Source organism: Geospiza fortis, unplaced genomic scaffold (genome assembly GCF_000277835.1).
Source record: "Geospiza fortis unplaced genomic scaffold, GeoFor_1.0 scaffold40, whole genome shotgun sequence".
Classification (NCBI taxonomy): Eukaryota; Metazoa; Chordata; class Aves; order Passeriformes; family Thraupidae; genus Geospiza; species Geospiza fortis.
This window is the reverse complement of record NW_005054297.1, coordinates 26,406,386-26,427,583: the sequence shown is the minus strand read 5'-3', so window position 1 is coordinate 26,427,583 and position 21,198 is coordinate 26,406,386. Positions and strand designations below refer to the sequence as shown.

General features: G+C 34.8%; 1 protein-coding gene across 2 annotated transcripts in view; it reads right to left on the bottom strand.

Moving 5' to 3' along the window:
- FSTL5 (follistatin like 5) overlaps positions 1 to 21,198 on the bottom strand; it is a 268,544-nt gene that overhangs the window by 54,157 nt on the left and 193,189 nt on the right. For both annotated transcript variants that reach the window (XM_005415567.2, XM_031066443.1), the window contains exons 8-10: positions 12,957 to 13,077; positions 6,198 to 6,359; positions 4,181 to 4,315 (exon numbers count right to left, since the gene is read on the bottom strand). In XM_005415567.2, coding sequence (XP_005415624.1) covers positions 4,181 to 4,315; positions 6,198 to 6,359; positions 12,957 to 13,077 — 418 coding nt within the window. The remainder of the gene's footprint in view (positions 1 to 4,180; positions 4,316 to 6,197; positions 6,360 to 12,956; positions 13,078 to 21,198) is intronic.

Genomic DNA, 21,198 nt, shown 5'->3' with positions numbered 1-21,198 from the left:
GTCTTCAATGAGATTTAGACCAGGTCATTAATCCCCAGAATGTTTTTACCAGTCACCACAGGGGTTATTCAGCTATCAACCAGACCAGCTATCTCATTCTCAATGGCTGTAACTGTAGGCTTGAGGGAAAATGGAATTCACAGCAAAAAGAGAATTTGCAGTCTCTAGAGAATCAAAACAGCACAGTTCTCACATTCAGAAGTATTTTAGATGTTACTGCTATTATCAATATCAGAGGAATTAAAAAGGATCTGATAATAGAGGGCAGTAGAAATTTATCACCAGCACTTGTAAGAGACATTTATATAGGTAATATAAACAAAGACTTTCCATTATAGCTTCACAAATCTAGCAACAAGGATCCATGTATTGAGACACAGTTGTTAAATAAATAAATGAAATTTCAGCTACAGAATGAGTTAATTGGTAAAAGGCATGCCTAAAGTATTTAAAAATAATTTCATTTCTCTCACCTAAGACAATGTTGAAATGAAAGCATGTTTTCAGAAGTCTTATTTTTAGTGCACATTGAAAAAGGCTGATGTGCTAAGAGGAGCCCAAACTATCCTTGAGACTATCATCCACTATTCAAAATTTTACCTATGTGAGACAGAGCAATGCTTCCCTGTTCAGTGCTGGCATTTACTGAACAGATCTGGATGACAAAGCATTTTCAGAGTATTTTCCATTCACTTCCATCTAGATTACCATCCTGATGATGAACCATTATCATCGAAGTATATTGACTTTTCTTGATAAGTGGACTTAAATTTCTGAAACTGGAAACTTCAAAATAAACAAGTTCCTAGCACCCTTAATTCATACTTCACATTGTGTAAATTTATTTATTTTTTCTACTAGGATCACATTTCCCACAATTCAGTATAGCTTATCTTTGCCTTCATTTCTCTTCTCTTTATAAAACAGACATATGCATTACATGCATCTGTAACAATCCTATGAATAATGAAAACCTAGCAATCTGATAGCACTTTTAGACAGACAAGTGAGGTAAAGATTTGCTTATTATTTAACAACCTACTTTTCCATAATGACACTGATTTTTATTTAGTCCAAGGTAGCAGAAAATATAGCATTATCTCTTAGGAGCTGTTTAAATTACCAATTTACAGACAAATCAACTAGCCACGCCCTTTCTGTCACAGATACTATTTTTTTCTCAAAGCACTGAACTGAGTTTTTAATAAATTTGGGATGCATTGAAAGCAATGTTCCACACAAAAATAATAAAAATTAAGGTTTTTGTGTGAAGTAACATTAAACCCCCAAAGTTTACCCATGCACCCAACCAATGGGTCAGATAAGTACAAAAGTGAACATTTACTTTGACTGTTAGACTTCCTAGAAAATGAAATATATGCACTGGTAATGGAATAATGTTCTGCATTTCTTATGTGGCTTTTGAAATTACTGTCACACTCAAGGCAGTGCAATTGCACTTTGTATTTTAGAACTCAACTGTAAAGTTCTCACTAAACTCTCAATAGAAAATCAATTCAATGTTCAGAAATGCCTTTATTTTGCTTTGATTTTTATCTTATGTCACATCACAAAGAAGAAAAGCCCAGACTAACCGACAAGCTAGTGAGAATCTGATCTTATTTTATTCAAAACAGTATCCTAAGATTTCCAAAAGGGAGCCCTCTAATAAGGAACCCCAAAAAAGTTTAAAAAGTGTGTCTGTTTTATTCTCTTAAAGGAGGATAAAAGCAAAATAATTTATAAAAATGTCATAAATGACAGAAATAGTTTATATCAGATCATACAGAATGACATTTACATTCACCAGAGACTATCTTTAGAATGTAACTTGTGATCTAATCAATAGGCTTGAAATAGAAGTAGCTGTAGTATTGTGCTTAATATGAGTGGGTGGGGTAAGAAAAAGCCCACAATCTTATCCAAGTAGTTTTACCTATGTGATTTTTTTCCTTAATAATCTCTAATTCAATGTATGAAGAAGAGTTTTGGAGGAAATATAAAAACAAGCAGAAAAGAGTTAATAATGAGGCCCTTCCACTTCTGATAGCAGCTTTCCAATGCTAGCAACTCCTCCCTGCAAAGAAATTTTTTTAAAAAAACAGCAGCAGCTTAAACTGCATCTATAAAAATGTGTACCTGTTGTAATTTGGTCATGTAGCTGTGACAATGATTTTGAGAGTCAGTGCTTTTTTATTAGTACGTACCTTATTCTTCTTGCATATACCAAAATGAGATTCTGAACAAATTGGAGTTTTACATGTAAATATCTGCTACACCTAAATTTGAATGATATAATTATACATATTTGGATTTTTTGAGTATTTATACATGGATCAATTCTTGAGAAACCATTTTCAAACACCAAGGAACATAATAGTAAAATGCTTCCCTTCAACATACAACACAGAACTTGTAGAGTAAATAATTTCTATAGGAAGGAAAATGACTATATCTTTTGGATGAATTGTCTTAGAAATAGTTTGTTTTATATCCTGTCTTCCTTCATTTACATCTTTCATGACACCAATGGTCATTCTCACAACTTACTGCTAGTAGATATTAAAGCATTTGTTACAAGCTATGTTCACTGTATGGCATGTTATTTTACAAATCCTGCTAAGGTAGCAGATCTAAAATCACTACATCATATTACAAGTCCTGAAAAAAGTGTTCTGCATTGTTGTGGATATCCATACATATTCACAACAGATCTGAAGAACTGGACGGACTTAACTAAACTTAAACTGACTAACTTAACTAAAACACTTGCAAACTGGCTACTTTGCTACAAGTAATTTGTTGTTAAGGCCAAACAAGATATATATAACAACCTAACATATATATAACCAACTAGAGTTCATCAGGGTTGTGAAATTTGGCAACTTTCACAATATTTTTCACACAATGCAATAGGCAAATGGAAGTGGCCAAGCTACTTCACATTACCAGAAACTCTGCATGATCAAACAACTTATTTATCCTCAGGTGTCTTCCCAAAAATATCTGAGCAGTAATTTTCATGACACTTAAAAAAATCCATGTTAAGGCATTTGAAAAATTACAGTTATAATTAGTCTTACTTAAAGCAGCTAAGTAAAGGTATCAACATTTAGATTATAAAATTTTCCTACATGGAAGATTTCCTCTGAAATATTTGATGCATAGCAAACCTATATGTAACTGAACTCAATGTCCTGTGGCTTGTAAGTGTCAGGCAGACTTGCAGTACTACTAATTCTGCCACTGGTATCCTGCTGAGTACTTGACACTGCTGAATATGCTTTTAAATGAACAGGAATGTCTTAAGTTAATGCAAACACAGTCACTAGTAAGATAACTATCATTTTACTGGATGTATTTCTAATAAGTATGTAGTATTCATTAAAATAAGAGATTCAAAAGAAAAAAACCAAACAGACAAAACCAACCAATCAAACCAAACAAAAAATGGGTGAAATTCAGGAATGGATTTTTCTAAGCAAAGTGAGGTAAGAGGAAAAAAATACTGTTAGACAAATAATAGGAAAACAGGGTTTATAAATCCCTCTACCATTTAACAGAGGATAAAGAATACTGCTTGTTAGTAGTGATATTGATTTCTTTGGCACATTCAACTCCCAAAATAGAAGTGAATGTGTTCATTATTCCTCCACATTCCAGGCACAAGGCAGCATGGGCAGGCTGGAACTGCTCTGGACATGCTGGGCACTTCAGCAGGTGAGATCAACCATATGATTATTGTCACATCATGAGGCTGATATTGACTCTTGGTGTGTGTCAAGAACAGACAGGAAGGAAAGGTCTTCCTCCCACACCCCATCAACTACTGGAAAACACACTAATAGTTGCCATATACAGACATCCCTTTTCTTTTTCCCTTCACATTCCCTTTGTATGCAACACATCTCTCACAAGGAAACTACCAAAAATTTACCAGCAACGTAAAAAATATCTTGCTTCGCACAATGGATCAGAGATTTCATTTTACTTCTAAATGTACTGCAAATTGTGCACTCTGTCTTCAGTGACTCTTGGATACCATTAATTGAACTTTATTTTTTTTATAGCAGCTATCTGCACAAACTCATTTTAATTTATTTAACATTTCATAGTTTTAATACTCATTAAATGTTCGAGTGTGGGCAACATGTATTTTTATACTTCTCTCAATACTTACGAGTCTTTCGAGCAGAATCTTCCACAAAGAGAGAAGAAATATCCTCATCCACCCCTGCTTCATTCTTTGCAATGCAAGTGTATGCTCCTGTATCTTCATAGCGCACATTGCTGATGTGAACCTCGCTACCATTTGCTGAAAGGAGAGGAAAAAATCAACATGCAGACACGCTAGTGCTTTCAGATTATAAATTCAGAAGGGTTTCTCTGCTTACACTAATTAAACCATTTTCATTCCTGAGTTCATAACTTGGAGGCATGCCAAATTAGTCCAAAGGTATTCAACTGGCTAGTGAATTACATGCACTATTTCATCTCACAGTTATTCAGAGTGCCTCAGTTGGTTTTGTACTTCAGAGACAAATATTGATCTGAGGTTTTATATATATTTAAATTACTATGATTTTTTTTTAAGTCAGGCAAATATTAGGTTTTTATTATGTTGCATCTGTTTACTAGACACCACCATTTCCTTTACACAAAATAACCCAAGGAATATAACAGGCCAAACATTCAATATAAATAAAAAATTTTAATTTGTTGTACCTAACCAGAGGCACCTAGTTAGTTTTGGTTTTGTGCGACTGCAGTGCAAGAACAGAAAAACAGGTGCATTGAAATTTTTCACCTAGGAGCTTATGGAAATCTCAGGAATTTCATGTCAGATTGCATAGGAATGTGAACAAACAATCCAGGTTTCACAGGCAAAGGTCTTTTAAACAATCTCATGTGAACAATTGTGTGAAGAATGACTCATTGAATTTTAAGTATAGTATACTTGTTCAGCTGTAGGAACTATACAAAAACCAGCTGTGTAGGTATTCTAAAGTATGGACTAAAAGGGGCATTGTCTTATGGTGTAGTACCCTTCTAGCTTGAAGCAAGTGCACAGATGGTTTAACCCAGAAAAATCTCTGGGAAAATGTAATGAGATTTTCAAAATTTTATTTCAAATAATTCCATACTAGAAAAAGGAATTAAATGTATTTTGCTTACAGAAGAATCCTTTGAATTTATTTGTCATAAATATATGGAGCAGAGACAAAGGTGAAAAAAAATTCCTCAAATCCCTACAGGAGAAATTAAGAGCATGTTGCAATGGAAGAGAAGTTCATCACTTTCTACTCATAGTGGAAAGTGTTTCTGCAAGGCAATTGTTCACAAATATCCAAGAGAGTTGTACATGAAAGAACAGGGGACTATGACACCTTCAGGGTTAATAACACTTCCGAGAAGCATTGCCATATCTGTCCCACTGCTTCTTACAATGCAGGCTGAGTGCTGTCCTATCTTAACTACACATCCTGGTTTTGTTGATGAGAGAAAGTTTTGAAGGGAACACAGCAGAAGATTTTTTTTATCCTACAGCTATCAAAAATTACCAGAAAGACTGAAGCATGGAGATTTTATGCTGAACATGTCCACTGATTTTGCTGAGCCCTGAAGATTAATAGAAATGAACTGGCGCTAAAGGTAGGACTTTCGTTTAGCTTCCACTGGGTTTTTTTTGGTTTGGATTTTTTTTTTCCCCAGGCTTTTGGGGTTTGAGAGGTTTGGGTATTTTGGGAGGGGAGGTAGGGCTGGTGTGTGTGTATGCAATGTCTTTGCACTCCCACAGAGGTCTGCCGATACTCTTCAGTAAAGAGCACATCCATTTCAGGTATTTCTCCTCCAGTCCTTTCTACTATCAGGTCCCCAAATCTCACAAGATTCTTATCAGTTTTGACTGGGACTATGTCTTGCACTTCCTGCTCCACTCAGATACTGCACAATATCAAACAGAGAAGAACATATTGGAATTTACTGGTAATCCTGCCAGTAAGTACAATCATAATTCTAACAAAGAGAAAGCAGAAAGATGTGTCTTGGGAGTAACTGGAAGAAATCGCATCTTTTGAAATGTTTTAGCTTAGACTTCAAGCCTTTGTTAAAACTATGGAAGAAGGGCAGTTAGTATGGAAATGACGCATGGATAAAACATTTGCAAGATGTAGAAAACAATAAATGCATTCCTTTACCTTGAAGAGTTAGCTGTTTGGACAACTTTGGAGTGATATCAATTCCATTCTTCAGCCAACCCAGTTGTGGGTTGGGAATACCCTCAGCGTGGCACCGAAGGCTAGCTGTCACACCTGGCTCCCTCGCCTGGCTCTCTGGATAGACTCGGATAACTGGTGGAACTGAATACAGAAAACAATTATAATTTAGTGGAGAACATTCTTTTCATTTTAAGAAAAATAATGATAAGCAATTCAGAAGACCCCTGCAGCTATATATAACTACACACAGACGTGGTATTCATCAGATATTCAGTGACATTCAATGCAGAATTCTGTCTCAGAAAATTTATGAAGCAGACAAAATATTCTGTGATAAAAACCTCTTTTCACTGTGGTATCAAAAAAAAAAGCCTCAATTCTTCAATAGTTGGTGGTTGAGTATTAAGATTTTTATTTTTCCTTAGATTTCTTTATAAAATATGACTAATGTACAATTAGCGAGTCATGGTATGTTGTAAAGAGATTTTAATTGCCCTGTTTCACAAATCTTAACATTTCATCTCCACCTTTCCCCTCTTTCCAAAACACCTAGTAACAATCCCTTCTACATGCATAAAACCTGTTCAGGTTTATAATTCTTTATACCTGTTCAGACAGGAACTTCTATACCCATGATACCACCTTCCTTCTTTACATATGGACACTTCACTAGCTTATGTTCAACCTGATTTCCCTCTGAAGTCCTTTCCTGCCAAGAAGCTTTCCACTAGGTGGTCTTCAGGATATGGTGCACCAGGGTTGTTTTTCCCAGGGTGCAGGCCTCTTGCACTTCTCTCTGAACTTCCTAAATTCTTGCTGGTTCATTTCTCCATCCTGTCAAACAAATAGCAGCATGACCCTGTAGTCTATCAGCCAATCCTCTCCGTTTGGTGCCATCTACAAAACTGTTGAAGGTAGAACTCTGCCCCATTATTCAGATCATTAATTAAGATTTTAAGACATACATCTTTCTGGACAAAATGTCCAGACAGCTGGATAACTGTATTACGTGATGAGTGAACAACCAGCTCACAGGTCAGGAACAGAGTTACAGTGAATGGGGTAACATCTGGCTGGGATCCAGTCATTAGTGGGGTTCCACAGGGCCTAATTCTCAGCCCAGTTCTCTTCAAAATCTTCATTAAAGACTTGAAGGAATACTAAGTAACTTTGCTGACAACACCAAATTGGGAGAAGCTGTTGACTCCCTCAGGGACAGAGAGGTCCTGCAGAGAGACCTCAACAAATTAGAGAGATGGGAAATCACCAACTGTATGAAGTTTAACAAGGGAAAACGCCAGATTCTGCACCTGGGGTGCTTACAACCAGGAGCAACCCTGGTTGGTTGTACAAACTGGGGAATGAGGTGCTGGAGAGCAGTGCTGTGGAAAGGGACCTGGGGGTCTTGGCTGATGGCAAGTTGAACATGAATCAGCAACTCATGAGACAACCTGCTTGAGGTTGTTTCTAACAATAAAAAAATATTAACTGTAATAAGATTAAGGAAGTGTATTTCCTATTCGCCAAAGTTTTGTTTAATGCAGCTCTACAAGTGTGGAACACTTAGCTTGTCACAAAACACAGCCGGGTAGAGGATGAAGTATCAGCTGATAATGAAAGAAGATAACAAGATCAAAAATTAACTGTGTCTACTTTGGCATGAGATTAAATATTTTCAATTCCTATTCAACTATTTACAAGAGATGTCTCAGCATGCTGTCCCATTAGATCATAGAAATGCCTTACATTTCTGCATTGCAAGAAATGCATAAATCTACCTTATCTCAGATAGGATGCAAAAATCAGTAGTTTTCAGGGATATTTTAAACCCAGTTAGAGAGAACAGTCTTTTCTACATAACCCCAATATGCAAATTGCAAAAATGTAATATAATAACATGGGAGAAGGTTAAAAATTAGATAATATGGCTTTTAGTTTCTCAGACTACCAGCTGAGAGGAAGAGCACATAAATATCAGAGATTTAAGGTTTCTATTGATTTTTCGGAAAGGACTTTGCTTTCATGGAAGTGGATCTTAATTTTTCATCTCAAGCCTGACATTGCCATCCCTATTTCCTCTCCATTTCTTCCCTCTTTAATCTCCTCTTGCACAGCACTGTGTGCTCCATACTGAGATCTTGCCTTCCCCACTGTGTTCTTCAGAATGGGCCCTGCTTGACTGCACATTCACTGGTTTGAATATTTTTGGCACCTCAGCTCCCAGTCTTGCTCTGCCGCACTTCCTAAAGTCCAATTTTCATGTCTGCCTGTTCAGCATTTCTTGACACAAGGTCCTTTAGGTAGCCCACCTCATGTAGATTTCCCACTGCAGCAAAGCCAAAAGGCTTATTCTTCCACCTTGTCTCTGGAAAAGCAAGGACCTGCACTTCCTTAGAGACTGGACTGCCATCACTGAACACTCTCAAGCATCTCAGCAACAGAAACAACTTTTAGGACCAATAGCAAGGCACTGCAATTAGTTGTGCTCTGACTACATATGCCAGGATATTTCTACTCACTTTCTATGTCAGTGAAATATTCTAATTGCATAAAAAACTTATGGGTATTTAACTACCTCACCTAGACAGACTTCTATTGAGAACATGTGAAGAGAATTTTTTTAACAGTTCAATTTCAAAGAATTTTCACTGACGGGAAAGAGGACTGTATTAGTTTTATTTGGGCAAAAGGCATGCAATATTTCTGATGCAATATTATTGCTAAAAAAAGTTTTAGAAAATATTATAACTGAAATCCAACTCTTCCTAAACCAACAAATAAAATCTCAACCTGCATGACAAAATGTTATGGTTGCTAAATTAACTACTTAAGGGTAGTTAGGAGATATGAAAGGGAGGAGAGGACCTGTTCAGGTGAAAAAATGTCTGAGTTTTCTTTTACCATCCCTTATTTCTATAGTAGATCCTGTTCCCTTTAGCACTGTTTTTCCAGGAACAGAGGTTCTTGCATGACAGTAGGGTTTATTTTTTTGCCATGTCTTTCCTCTATCTGCTGCCATTTTCCTCTTTCCTCACCAATTCTGTGTCTGTCAGGTTTATACAACTAGAAATGTTTTTCAACCCTTGTTTTGCATTATAATTTTTATTTCATATTACCCTGAAGACTATTTGTAATATTCCACTAAGAAAGAACTGTGCCACTGAGGCATGCTGCAGACAACTGAAACATAAGTGGAGTTGTGAGTTTAGTCTAAAAAGTTAATTTGATATGACAAATTCAATATAAAGTCTTTGGGGTTTATTTGAATCAGGTCTTTGTTTGTCTGTTTTGTTTTGTTGGTTTTTGTTTGGGTTTTTGGTGTAACTGACCAGAACAAACAAACAAACAAACAAACATCACCAGAAATAAAGTTTTAAGTACATAATTAATGTGACTATTCACACTGACTTTCAAAGAGATATGTTCTAACATCTTGAGCTAAAAAAATACTTTAAAAGGTAGAGATCATGACATATGTCAAAAAGAGGGGGGAGACACCGCACGTTTGTATTTAGTAAAGTATAACATACAATTGAGTGAATTCTATATCCCTTATCTTTCAATTCAAAAAACAATGTGAGACTGTTGGTCCTAAATATGGTGGATATGTTACTATTCAATAGCTCTAGCACTTGCTATAAAACCTCCTGAGCATTATTTCAGTTGGGTCTCATGGGGGAGGGAAGTGAGAAAATGGTCTATTCCAGTTGTCTTGAATCCAGGAGAATGCATGTGTTCAAAAAAGAAACAGGGGATACCTATAGTGAACTAGGTTCTTCTATTGATATATATATATATATAAAATAACTCTTGCTTTAGCTTAGATACTTTGGAAAAACAAAGCTGGCAAACAATTCTTCAGACACTACACATTCCCTACTTACATCTGGCTGAGGGACTGGACTCTCCATTCTGTACTTTAAGGTATCAGAACTGCTGATCTTATTTAAGTATCACTGACATATTAGAAGAAAAATAAATATCAAACTGATAGACTCAAATTCATTTAGTCATATAGCCTCAGAGTCATATAATCTCAAAACTGTATACATGGAAAGTTCTAAGTATTATAAATACTAATAATTAAGACTGTGTCATGAAAGAGTTACTTCTTCCTGATCACAACTTTTTATTTTGGTTTTGTTTTTAGTTTATATGAAAAGGCTTAAAATATCAACTTATAGGGTTGCTCACAATATTTACCACACAATTTGTGTAAGAGTAGACTGATTATTTCATCACAAAACAAGTCTTTTACAGTGCTCATTAATGTATTTTTAAGACTCCAAAGGAAGCTCATTATTCTTTACTACTGTGCCAGATAATTCAAAACTAAAAATATCTTAGATTTTAATCTTAAAAGTAAATCAGATTTATATCTATAATAATTGCCTACTACCCTAAAATATATGATTTTTTTCCTAAAAATATATAGCTATACATAAATGGAAATCAAGAAAGAACTTAAAATCTAATTACATTGTTTTCATTGAACCTTCACATTAAATCTTCGTGATCAACGTAGTCTCATTATCCCATTAACCTTTTGACTGACTCTCCAGTTAATACAAGTATCATTGTATTAATTAGTCATTATCATGGCTACAAGTACTGACCATCATGCCTGTGCTTAAGAAGCTTACCCCTTAGAAGTACAAATCTAAACTGTGGAAGAGCTGTCCATTTGACCTTTAATCTCAGTGGATTTAACTCAATTTATCCACAACACGCACAGCAAATAATCCTATTGCTCAAAAGGTCTCCTTTTCCTGTTTCTTGCTCCCCAAAATATCAACATCCAAAATAATTTAGAAAGGTACCACTCCACTGCCAGCTTTTGCAATAGCAGCTATCTGAGGTTTACAGTGGTTTCCAGATGAAAAACCAATTTCCTGTCAGACACATTATCACTAGAAAAACCTACATTTGTCCTCCTTCACCTCTCTCAAATTATGTTTCTTGATTTTCTAGTCTTGCAGAAAACCTTCTTCAACTTGAGCAGAGTTTTGCCTCATTATGCACTGAACTGAGACAAACATGAATTCAAGAGTATTTTAACTCTTGCTATGCACCTCTGGGGGTTTATTTACATATTGGGATTGGCCAGGAATGTGTTGATCAGAATATAATTTTGTGAATAATTTAGGGTAAACCAAATCCCATAAAACAGAGGAGAATGTTTGTCAAGAACCCACTAATGTGTTTAGCTTGCCAAGAACTCTGCTATGTCTTCAGGAATTAAAATATTAATAAGCTGCACATCAGTCTTCTCTCTAGTTTAGCCAGTAGTTGCTACCTGGCTTTTTAAATGACAGAAAATAATCTCAGAAGAAAAATTTGGAGGAAAATATGTTGATGCCATGTTCCCATTAGCTCGGGGACAACACTCTATGTACAATATGTTGTGGTTCAGGAGGGGAAGAAACTAGGGAAAAAAAGTTGAAATACATGGATAGAGAAATATTACAAGTCAGCTTCCTGGACAAGCATAACAGCAAACACAAAATGTTTATAAAACTGCAAAAAACCACTAAGTGTCAAATGAATTTAAAATGTGAAGATATTAAGAACAGAAAATGGGGGGAAAGGCTATTAAAAGAAGAAAAAACAAATTAAAAGCCAAAATAATCTTGGGAGCTGTATTTCATACATGAAAGATAAGAATAAAAGAAAATATTTCAGCATTCTCGGATGTTAAAAAAAGTCAGCCAAATAAGGGCTTACGTAACCGATTAATAGCTACCAAAAGAATGATGATAACAGCAGTGGCCAGGAAACTAGGGCTAGAGTATGCCTCAGGAGAGAAATACAGCCTCTTACTGCAAAGTAAATTTGGAGAAGATTGAGGTCAAACATGACTCTGGATAGGATTAAACAACAACATGGAATGACAAACACTGGTAGTTTACAGCAGAAAGAGAGTCTTAAGAGTCAAAGACAAATTTGAATTGAAATAACATGAAAGCACTCTAAGGAAAAAAAAAAGTCACTAAACCTCAGAGATGATAAAGCAGACCCTTCATCAGTGGAAAAGAATTCCTTGAAATACTTTAGGAAATAAATTGCATATAAGAAAAAAGAGAGGGTACATCAGCTTGAGAGAAGGTAAAGGCCTGTCTTCAGGGCACCAGTAACAAAGCAGTTAAGTTTTGTCCAAGTACAGAATTCAATGAAGTGTTACCTGGAACTTGAACAGATGTAGGAAAACGTAAAGATCAAGTTTTCAAATCCAGGTGCCTCAAGCTAATCTACTAAAATCATGGGTATATTTCAATAACATAAATGTGAATTTAGAAGCCTACATCAACTACAAAATCTTCAGGGAAGTGCATTCTATTAATCTTATATTCAACAAAACATTCTTAACACAAGAAACTTACACATTTCTTTTTCTCAGCATGTTCCTCGGGTTACTATATTAATACTAAAACCTACTTCATCTGTGTGTATATGTATATATAAACCACTTACTGTTCTGCATAACATCACAGATGCAAAGCAAGTCCTCTGGACTGTCTTTACACCTTTTAATAGTTATTATTCTATGGAAGCAATAAGTTTAAATTATTGTGTTTCATTATTTTTAAGGTTATTTGAAGGAGATAAATGAAGAAAAAATTATATACCTTTTTCTATTAAGATGTAACACAATACAAAAAAATGTAGGAAAGAAACAACTAATCTGCTTAACAAAATTCAGGTTTCTTATGACTTGATAATTAGAACATTTTTCCTTACCAGTCACTTGGAGAATATGAGTTTGACAGAGCTTATCATACCCATCAGCATAGCAGGTGTAATTTCCCATATGAGTTGTGGTAACCTTAGTGATGTACAGGGACCCATCATCTCCAAAATCCTACCAGGAAAGATTAAAAACAAGGTTATCATAATTAAACCCACATCTCTACAGTAATTACACTCATCATCTCAGCAACAAAGCTGTGATGCAAATATCAGACATCACACATCACAAATATTAAACCAGCATATCTGACAGTAATCTGAAATTCAAATATTATACTTGTGAATGGTGGAGTTGTTTAATTTTGCTACATATATTGTGACTGTAAGAGAAAATACAACTTTTATTTTAACAACTAGATAAAACTGGCAGAAGCAATATGTTTACTTAGCTATGACAGTTATTTGCAGAAGAAAAGCTGCTGAGAATTGCATCTGACCAGAGAGAAAAACTAAATCCATGCAAAAATTAACAAGTTAAATGACATCCTCTGGAAGCGTTGTCATCCTTTGTAATGAGCACATATGACACAAAAAAAATTCTTGTTTTTCTTCAATTCTTCTCATTAGATTCACTGATTCACTGATACATTACAGAAGCACTACTGCTGTAAACTGATTTCAGGGATCTGGGATTCCTGAAAGGAAATGTTTGTGATCAAGACCGAGGCAAAAGAGGCTTTTAGTACATTATTGTCTAGCACTTCTTTTGGGTCCCATGACAGCTCAACAAAAGGTCCATATTTTCCCCTTTCTTTTGCTGCTGATATAGTCCTGAAACTCTGTAGACCTTCAAATATCTGGACCAGATCCACTTGTGGGACGGCTTCATCTTTTCTTATCTGCACATTCAAATAGAGTCTCCAGGTTCTTCCTGGGCCACCTGTCATTCCTTACACCTTTTTCTTTTTATTTGAGATATGTCAAGAGCTCCTTGTTCATTAATACAGACTTCTTGCTGCTTTTGATTTACTGTTCATTGTGAAAGCTTGTTCTTGAGCATAGAGGAGGTCATCCTTGAAAATCAACCATCTCTCTTAGACCACTTTTACTTTCAGCATGATCTCCCATGGAATTCTTCCAAGCACAGCCTTGAACAGGCTGAAGGCTCCTTTCCTGAAGTCCTTTGTTGTATTGCTTTTTGCCTCGCTGTCTCTTAGGCTCCTTGACTCAGCCATCTCATGGTCACTGTAGCCAAAGTTGTCCTCACCTTCATATCTCCAATAAGTTCTTCCTTATTTTTTCTTCACAAGCTTTGTAACCTTCTCTATAAAGTCCTCAAATCCATGAAGACTTTATCAAAAGCTTGCAAAACCAAAAACTTCAGCTACAATACCTCAGTCACTGCAAATTGCACAGTAAAAGAACTTTGACAGAAAATATTACCATGTGCTGCCTTATTCTTACATTCTGTCCTTTGTATCTTAAAAATGAGAAATACTGGGCTACATTAACCTCTGGTTCATTATGACTGTTCTTGCATTCTTCCATGATCTCACCTACAACTTTTCAAACTTATTGGGATTTTTTTTCAGTTCTCACTTTCCAGTTTTTATTCTTACTCAGAGAACACAAGAGAACTGAAATCTCTACGAAATTCCTTTTAATTTCTCAGTTTTCTTTCTTTAAATACACTCAAGATATTATTCAAAAAACATGTGTCTCTCTGTATTTCTTCATCCAAAGATGTGTGGGCAGCTAAATTTCACTTTTCACAACTCTGTGCTTCCAATGGTTCTGCTAGTTGTTCCTTGGGAGAACAAAACAACGCGCATAAAAAATAAACCCACCTGGTAATACTATCAATAACTTGACTTCCTCAAGATAACTACAGGTTTCTATATTAGCACTTTGGTTAAACAGAAAATATTTCTACCAAATCTTCAATAACCATTACATGTTATCACTGCAAAGATCAAAAAAGGCACCATATTTAAGACCTCATTTTTAACTGATGACGCGAACCAGCACAATTCCCCTTCAGAATAACCCACCCAACTAACTTCAAAAAACTTCCTTATTGGATATTTTGATCTTTATCTCTTTCTAAAATATATGAAGCAGAAGATCTATTTACTTTTCCCCCTTTACTTGCTGAACACACGTTTTCAAAGCGTTCTTCTTCAACAGCATTATTAGTGTAAGATGAAAGAACAGCTATTCAAAAGAGCCACACTACAGGTACTTACATTTTATCTGGAAAATGGGTTTTGTTATTACCATTTGGAATTTTTTGCCTAATCTCAGCCAAAGATATTTGTGAATACAATAGGGCAGAGGATGGAGTGTAGAAAAGTTCAGCTGCTACAATGCAGTCTGGAGACGAGTTTAATTTTACATTCCTTATGCTAAATTACAAGATATTGCTTTGAAGCATACCTATTTGTTTCAGCTCTTTACCTGATTCATTGTGGCATATGATATCCTTAGGTACCATCGCTATTTTCTAAGTAAATGTATGCCCGTGCATGGTTTCTCCCTTCTTTTTCATAGAAACCATGGATGAAACACTCCTGTGGTTATTTTATATTAGTATTTCAATAGAATTCACACATTATGACTCAGAGAGTTAGAAGTTTATGGACAGCATGTTTTGTTGGTAGTGGTGAGCTTTGTCTGGTTGTTTCGTTTGGTTTTTTTTACAACTACAAAATAAATGTCCCCAGCTTATTGTTGTACTGAGTTCAATGTTTGTTTTGTTAATTAAAGCAAACCACTCAATACAAAGTTAACTTAATGTTGTAAGCAGCATTTGAAAAGGGATGGTGAAGTACTGAGCTACTTGACACTGCATGTTGACAAGTATTTAGTGTTTTATTGACTAACTCAGAAGCTGAGTAATTTAAAATAACCCTGTATCTATATCGACACACAAACATCTTTGAAACAGAGCCTTCAAAAATCAACAGCAACAAATACAGAAAAAAGGTTTTTTTTACATTTTGGAAAATATATTTGATGACAGTAAAAAAAAGAAATTGCTACAAGCTCAATTTTTGTTCTCCTACTGTTCACACAGAAATGGCAAGGTACTTCTAAAATTACATTGAGAAACTCTAATTATTTTTGTCATACATGAAAAGACAGAATTGAACAATTACCTTAACAATTATCCAGCTGCAATTCTGTTCTCCTGAAGAACCTGACATTTCACAAATCACCATATATGTTACAAATAATGAGCAAAATAATGAAGACTTCAATTTGATAGTGAATCTTTGCTTTGCTCTCTTAATGTTTATAAAACAGAAACTAAAGGTGATTTTTTGTTTTGAATCAGCAATTATATCCTTGGGGTTTATAGCTCGCTTTCATATGCTAACGCTTTACATATGAGAGAATTTACGACCATTTTCCAGCATTTCTTTATTAACAGCTCTAGGAAGACTGTTCTTTGCTTTCTCCCCACAGGAGAACATATAATGAGACAGACTGCTTGAATTTGTTCATCGTCATAGAAGCTAGGAGTATTTTTGTTTTGGTCTGTGCCATTTGGGTGTTTCTTTATTTTTCCAACATTTTTTTGCGCATACTTTGCTTTCCTAAATAGCTTTTGGGGGGTTTTGGCCTTGTATAAATACTTTTTTAAAAAATAAAGTACACGGGTTACGTGAACTGAAGATGTGAATCCTTACTTACATTATCCTCAAACAGAAAAAAAATAGTTTATTGTGTTCTTAATAAATGGAATTAGTGAACACCAAATATTATGAATTCATGCTTTTTTATATTACCTTCATTTCTATTTGCAGTCTTTAACAAATCCACAACAAAAGGAAAACAAATATATTGCTTGGGCCCTTTTTTATTGATGGTTATCAATACTAGTTAAATTATAATGGTAACACATTCTGGGTGGGGGCATTTCCCTTATTTTTAAATGAAAATCTTGATTTTTTAATGGGGAAAGGCAAAAAACCCCACATCATCTGTCTCTGAGCTGATCAGGTAGAAAATCTGAAGCTAAGAATTAAAATTTTGTATTGGTTTGCTAGGGAAAGTCTGTATCAATAACTGAAACCAGATATTTTCAGAACAGTTGTTTGCTTGTAAAACACAACCAGTATACATATTCCCTTTTATTTCCTGTACATCCTCCCAAGCTTTCTGCATTTTATTTCAGTCAACTCATGGAAGTACCAGTAATACTAATGTCACATTCTTGCTCATATTTTACAGATTTTTCAGTATCTCTAACTTCCTTTGTTACAAGGACACAGAGAGTAGATATCCTTTTGAAGGTTAACTGAAAACATTTTGGAAAATAATTATTTATGTACGGTTCATTTGCCAGACAAATCAGCTCAGGCTTTTTGTGAAAATATCAATGCTACAACTCCTGTTTTCCAAGTAATCAGTTTCTCTGTTCACACTGGCAAAGCAATGCAACTCTGCACTTTACTACTGACTGTCACAAAGAAATCGTATTCCACAAAGAACACTGAGAAAAATTGCATTTGGCAGAAATCCAAGATTTTTTTAAAAAAGTTTTCCTTCTAGATTAAGAGGGAAAACAAATCCTACATTTCATAAGCACAAATTCTGCATACCTTCTCTCAGTCTTAAATTTTACAGCTGCAATAAGAACAAACCATGAATCTAGTGTAAGTCCACTGGTTGAAGAATCAGCCTGACAGAAAATTGCAAATCATGCCAAAGCTTAAAAAAGGGAAGTGCACAGTCTAACATAAGCACTCGTAGATATATGCAGTAAAAAGTGACAAAATCTTAAAAGAAACAATGTTCTCAAGAATACCACCAATTCGTGATTATTAATGCAGACTAGTTTTGGTCAAAGGAAATTAATCTTCCTAAGCTTCTTTTACAGTCATCTGAGAAAGCTCAGGGCAGCAAAATCCTTTTATGGGATCATTCAGTGGATCTGTCAGTGCTCACTGTTTTAGCTGCCACCCACCTCTCTCTGCCGACCATGAAAACAAACTTCCTAGCTACAATTAGATATTCCAGTAATTTCATTGGTTCCTCTTTTCTTGACACAGGGGAGAACAGAAAGAAAAAAGCAAATAATGACTGAATTTTACAAAGGCTGGATCTCATTACCGCAAAATGGCTTTACTAGCCTTACTCTACTATGACTGAGTAAAATGGTGGACATTTGGTAAGTAATTCAGAACATCTAACTAAATCTCCCATGCTGAGAAAGTCTTCATGCATACCGTCCTAAGCTTGTATTACATTACAAATGCTCGATGCAGAGGTCACCCTCTATTCTTGCTTCCTAAAATAAGACTTTGTAACGCATAAGCCCAGGCCAGTAGTTGAATTGAGAAGGATTTGGCTGTATTCAGCAAATCTGAGAAAAAGATTATTTCTCTGACTAGAAATGAATACAGTAACACTGTACCTGTTTAAATAATTAATTAGATATGTATGATTTCCCCTTTATTCTCTGAGATACAGTAAGGACTGCAATTTCACTTCATGAGGAAATAGTAACAGCTAATAAAAGGTAATATCCATTATTCTACACAAAACGTGCAACTGCTTTGTGTTTTTCAAAAAATGTCAGTTGATTATAAATTGGTTTTGCTATTTGGAAATCTAATAATGTTCCAACCTCTTAAGAACCTGAAGAGGGATGACAAAGGAAAGTGACATAAAATGCCTCAGTGCTAGATTACCAGTGAGAATAATGACTTCATTTGAATGTAGATGTGTAAAGAGAATTTGGAATTTTTTTCTTGTTTATAGCACACACTAGACATAAGTGACAGCTTTGCCAAAGTACTAGAGCTCTTCAGGCTAGCCATAAAACATCACTAACCTTTTACTTCCCCAAAAACTCCGTAATTTGACGTTATCTTGTGATGAATCGGCAATAAGGACCGCTAATTTATTTAGATATTCAAAATCTCCAACTGAGTAGATGCAGTATATTTCAAATGGAAAATTCAGCATGCTCTGATAGAGCTGACTTTTTTATTGCTTCATGTTACATAGAGATCTTCAGAATGACTCATATACCATTTGACTTTTACTCCTTTTTAACAAACCAAATTGTTATATAATCAGATTTAATCAGATATATCTATTTGACATTCATTCCTCACATATTTTTCAAGTTAAACTCATAACCAATGAAATTAATTTATAATACTTACTCAATTATCAGTTTATTATCATTCCCCAAAACTGTTCCTTTTTTTTTTTAAATCAGCTTTAATTGTAGATATATTTATTATCACACTCCAAACTAGTTCTGCAAAGAGAAACTAGCTTTGCACTATGCAGTTTACTTGGATCATATTCCAAAGTGTATCTAAGTGTTAGGAAGACCCAGAGAAGCAGAAGTACTGATGTAATTTACTCTGTAAGGTGATTCAGTTTAGAATTCACTGAATATCCCCTAAATTTTTCTGATTCTAAAAATATCACACTATATAATTATACTGTGCTAAGATTTAATGTTTTCAAATACCACAAACTATTTAGTTTTAAATTTATAAAGTTTATTGGAATTTTTGATCTTCCTACTACATAAAACACTGGATTTCAGTTTTAGTTGCATCCGTCCAAAACCCTTTTCTTACATTGAAAATAATTCATATCTTTGGTTCCTGAATTAGACTAATCTTGAAACAAAAACCCCATTTCATTTCACAGAAACAAAGTTCTCCAGATGTTTCTTTACAAAACTCAAGAGAATCACAAAAAAAGGAAACAAACAACCCTTCAATTTTTTACTCATATTTTTATCCAATTATTATCTAGTCCCTCCCATGTATTTATGAATTATCCAGGAGTGAGATAGAGAAGTAGGTAGAGTGTCTATGAGGTTTATGCAATCCACAGAACCCCAGTGGGATAAATTTTGGGTTGTCACAATCTCCTTTATGTACATGTGATAAACCAATAAATAGACAACAAAAATATCTTTTCAAACAATTTTTAAATATCTTGCAGACAAAAAAAACTAAACCAAAAAAGATAGACATTTTTTTGAGAATCCCCTAATATGTGGCAGCTGAAAATTGTATATTGGGGTAAGTGGCAGGGGAAAAACAGGCAACCTAGTATCTCAAAATGATTTAAAAATCAGAATGATTCACTTTGGCCCATTCTTAGCATACTAGGGGGAAAAAAACACATTATAAATCACATAGTTTTTCTCAAGTTGATCTCTCATTTTAAATGCAGCATTAATATATGATCTAAAGACCACAGTAGAAAGCAAACAGGGCCAGCCACTCATTACTTGGATTATTAGCACAATCCCACTTGCGTCAGTTTGTTATCCAGTATGTCATACAAGAAGTAGGCACAAAGATGCTTACAAAGAGTCTGGATGTAATTCCTACAATAAACTTTTCTTTTTTCAGCAATACACCTGATTACATACAACAAAGTGAATGACTTCCACTCCTCACCATATTTTTCTCTATTCTTATAAAATCAAAATATTGGCAGTTTGAAGGCAAGCACAGCAGCTTCACTTAAGGGTTTAGCCAGGACTGACACACCAAATAATTCTGAAATATTATTCTTAGAGCCTTTATAATAAACAGAAAGTTCCAGTCACTTGAACTAAGCACTCAGTATGAAACCAGAGTCCCGCAAAAAGATCATGAATTTACACTAATAAAATACTGAAAGCTGAGACAATTTACATTTAATACTAATCTTTGTTACCTAAGCTTTACACATACTGCTTTTGCTCAGACCACTAATACAACAATCCATGTCCATCAGTCTATTTCTTTATCACAAGGAATCTTAACTGGCAAGATTGATTCCTTGATATCAATGAAAGAAAAGACACTTCAAGGTCATTGGCAGCAACCTTTTACTGTAAGCACAGAAACTATTTATGCAGGGAAAATTCTTTGGGTTTTGCTTTGCAGTTAGGTTTTTTGTTTGTTTTCTGTCTATACTGAAATTAATTGTGGTATTTTTAGTCTCATTGCATCAACTGGTTCTGGTTCCTGGTCAGGGTAACTGGAAGACAGTGTAAGAACATCCTGGTATAAAACAAGAAAAATTAGAGTGTTCAAAAAGTTTTCAGTAAAAAAACTAATATTTTTCCTCATATAGTGGCACTGACAAACATATTTTCCAGAGCTGTACCAAGTAGACTTCTGTTCTTTTACTGACATGAAGCCATGATGTTATGATAAGCCCACAGGTATCACAATGGTTATTCATACATAAAGGCAATAGCATAATGCTGAACTAGCAAAATCTCAGTACTTTCTATACATTATTATCAATAAGATAT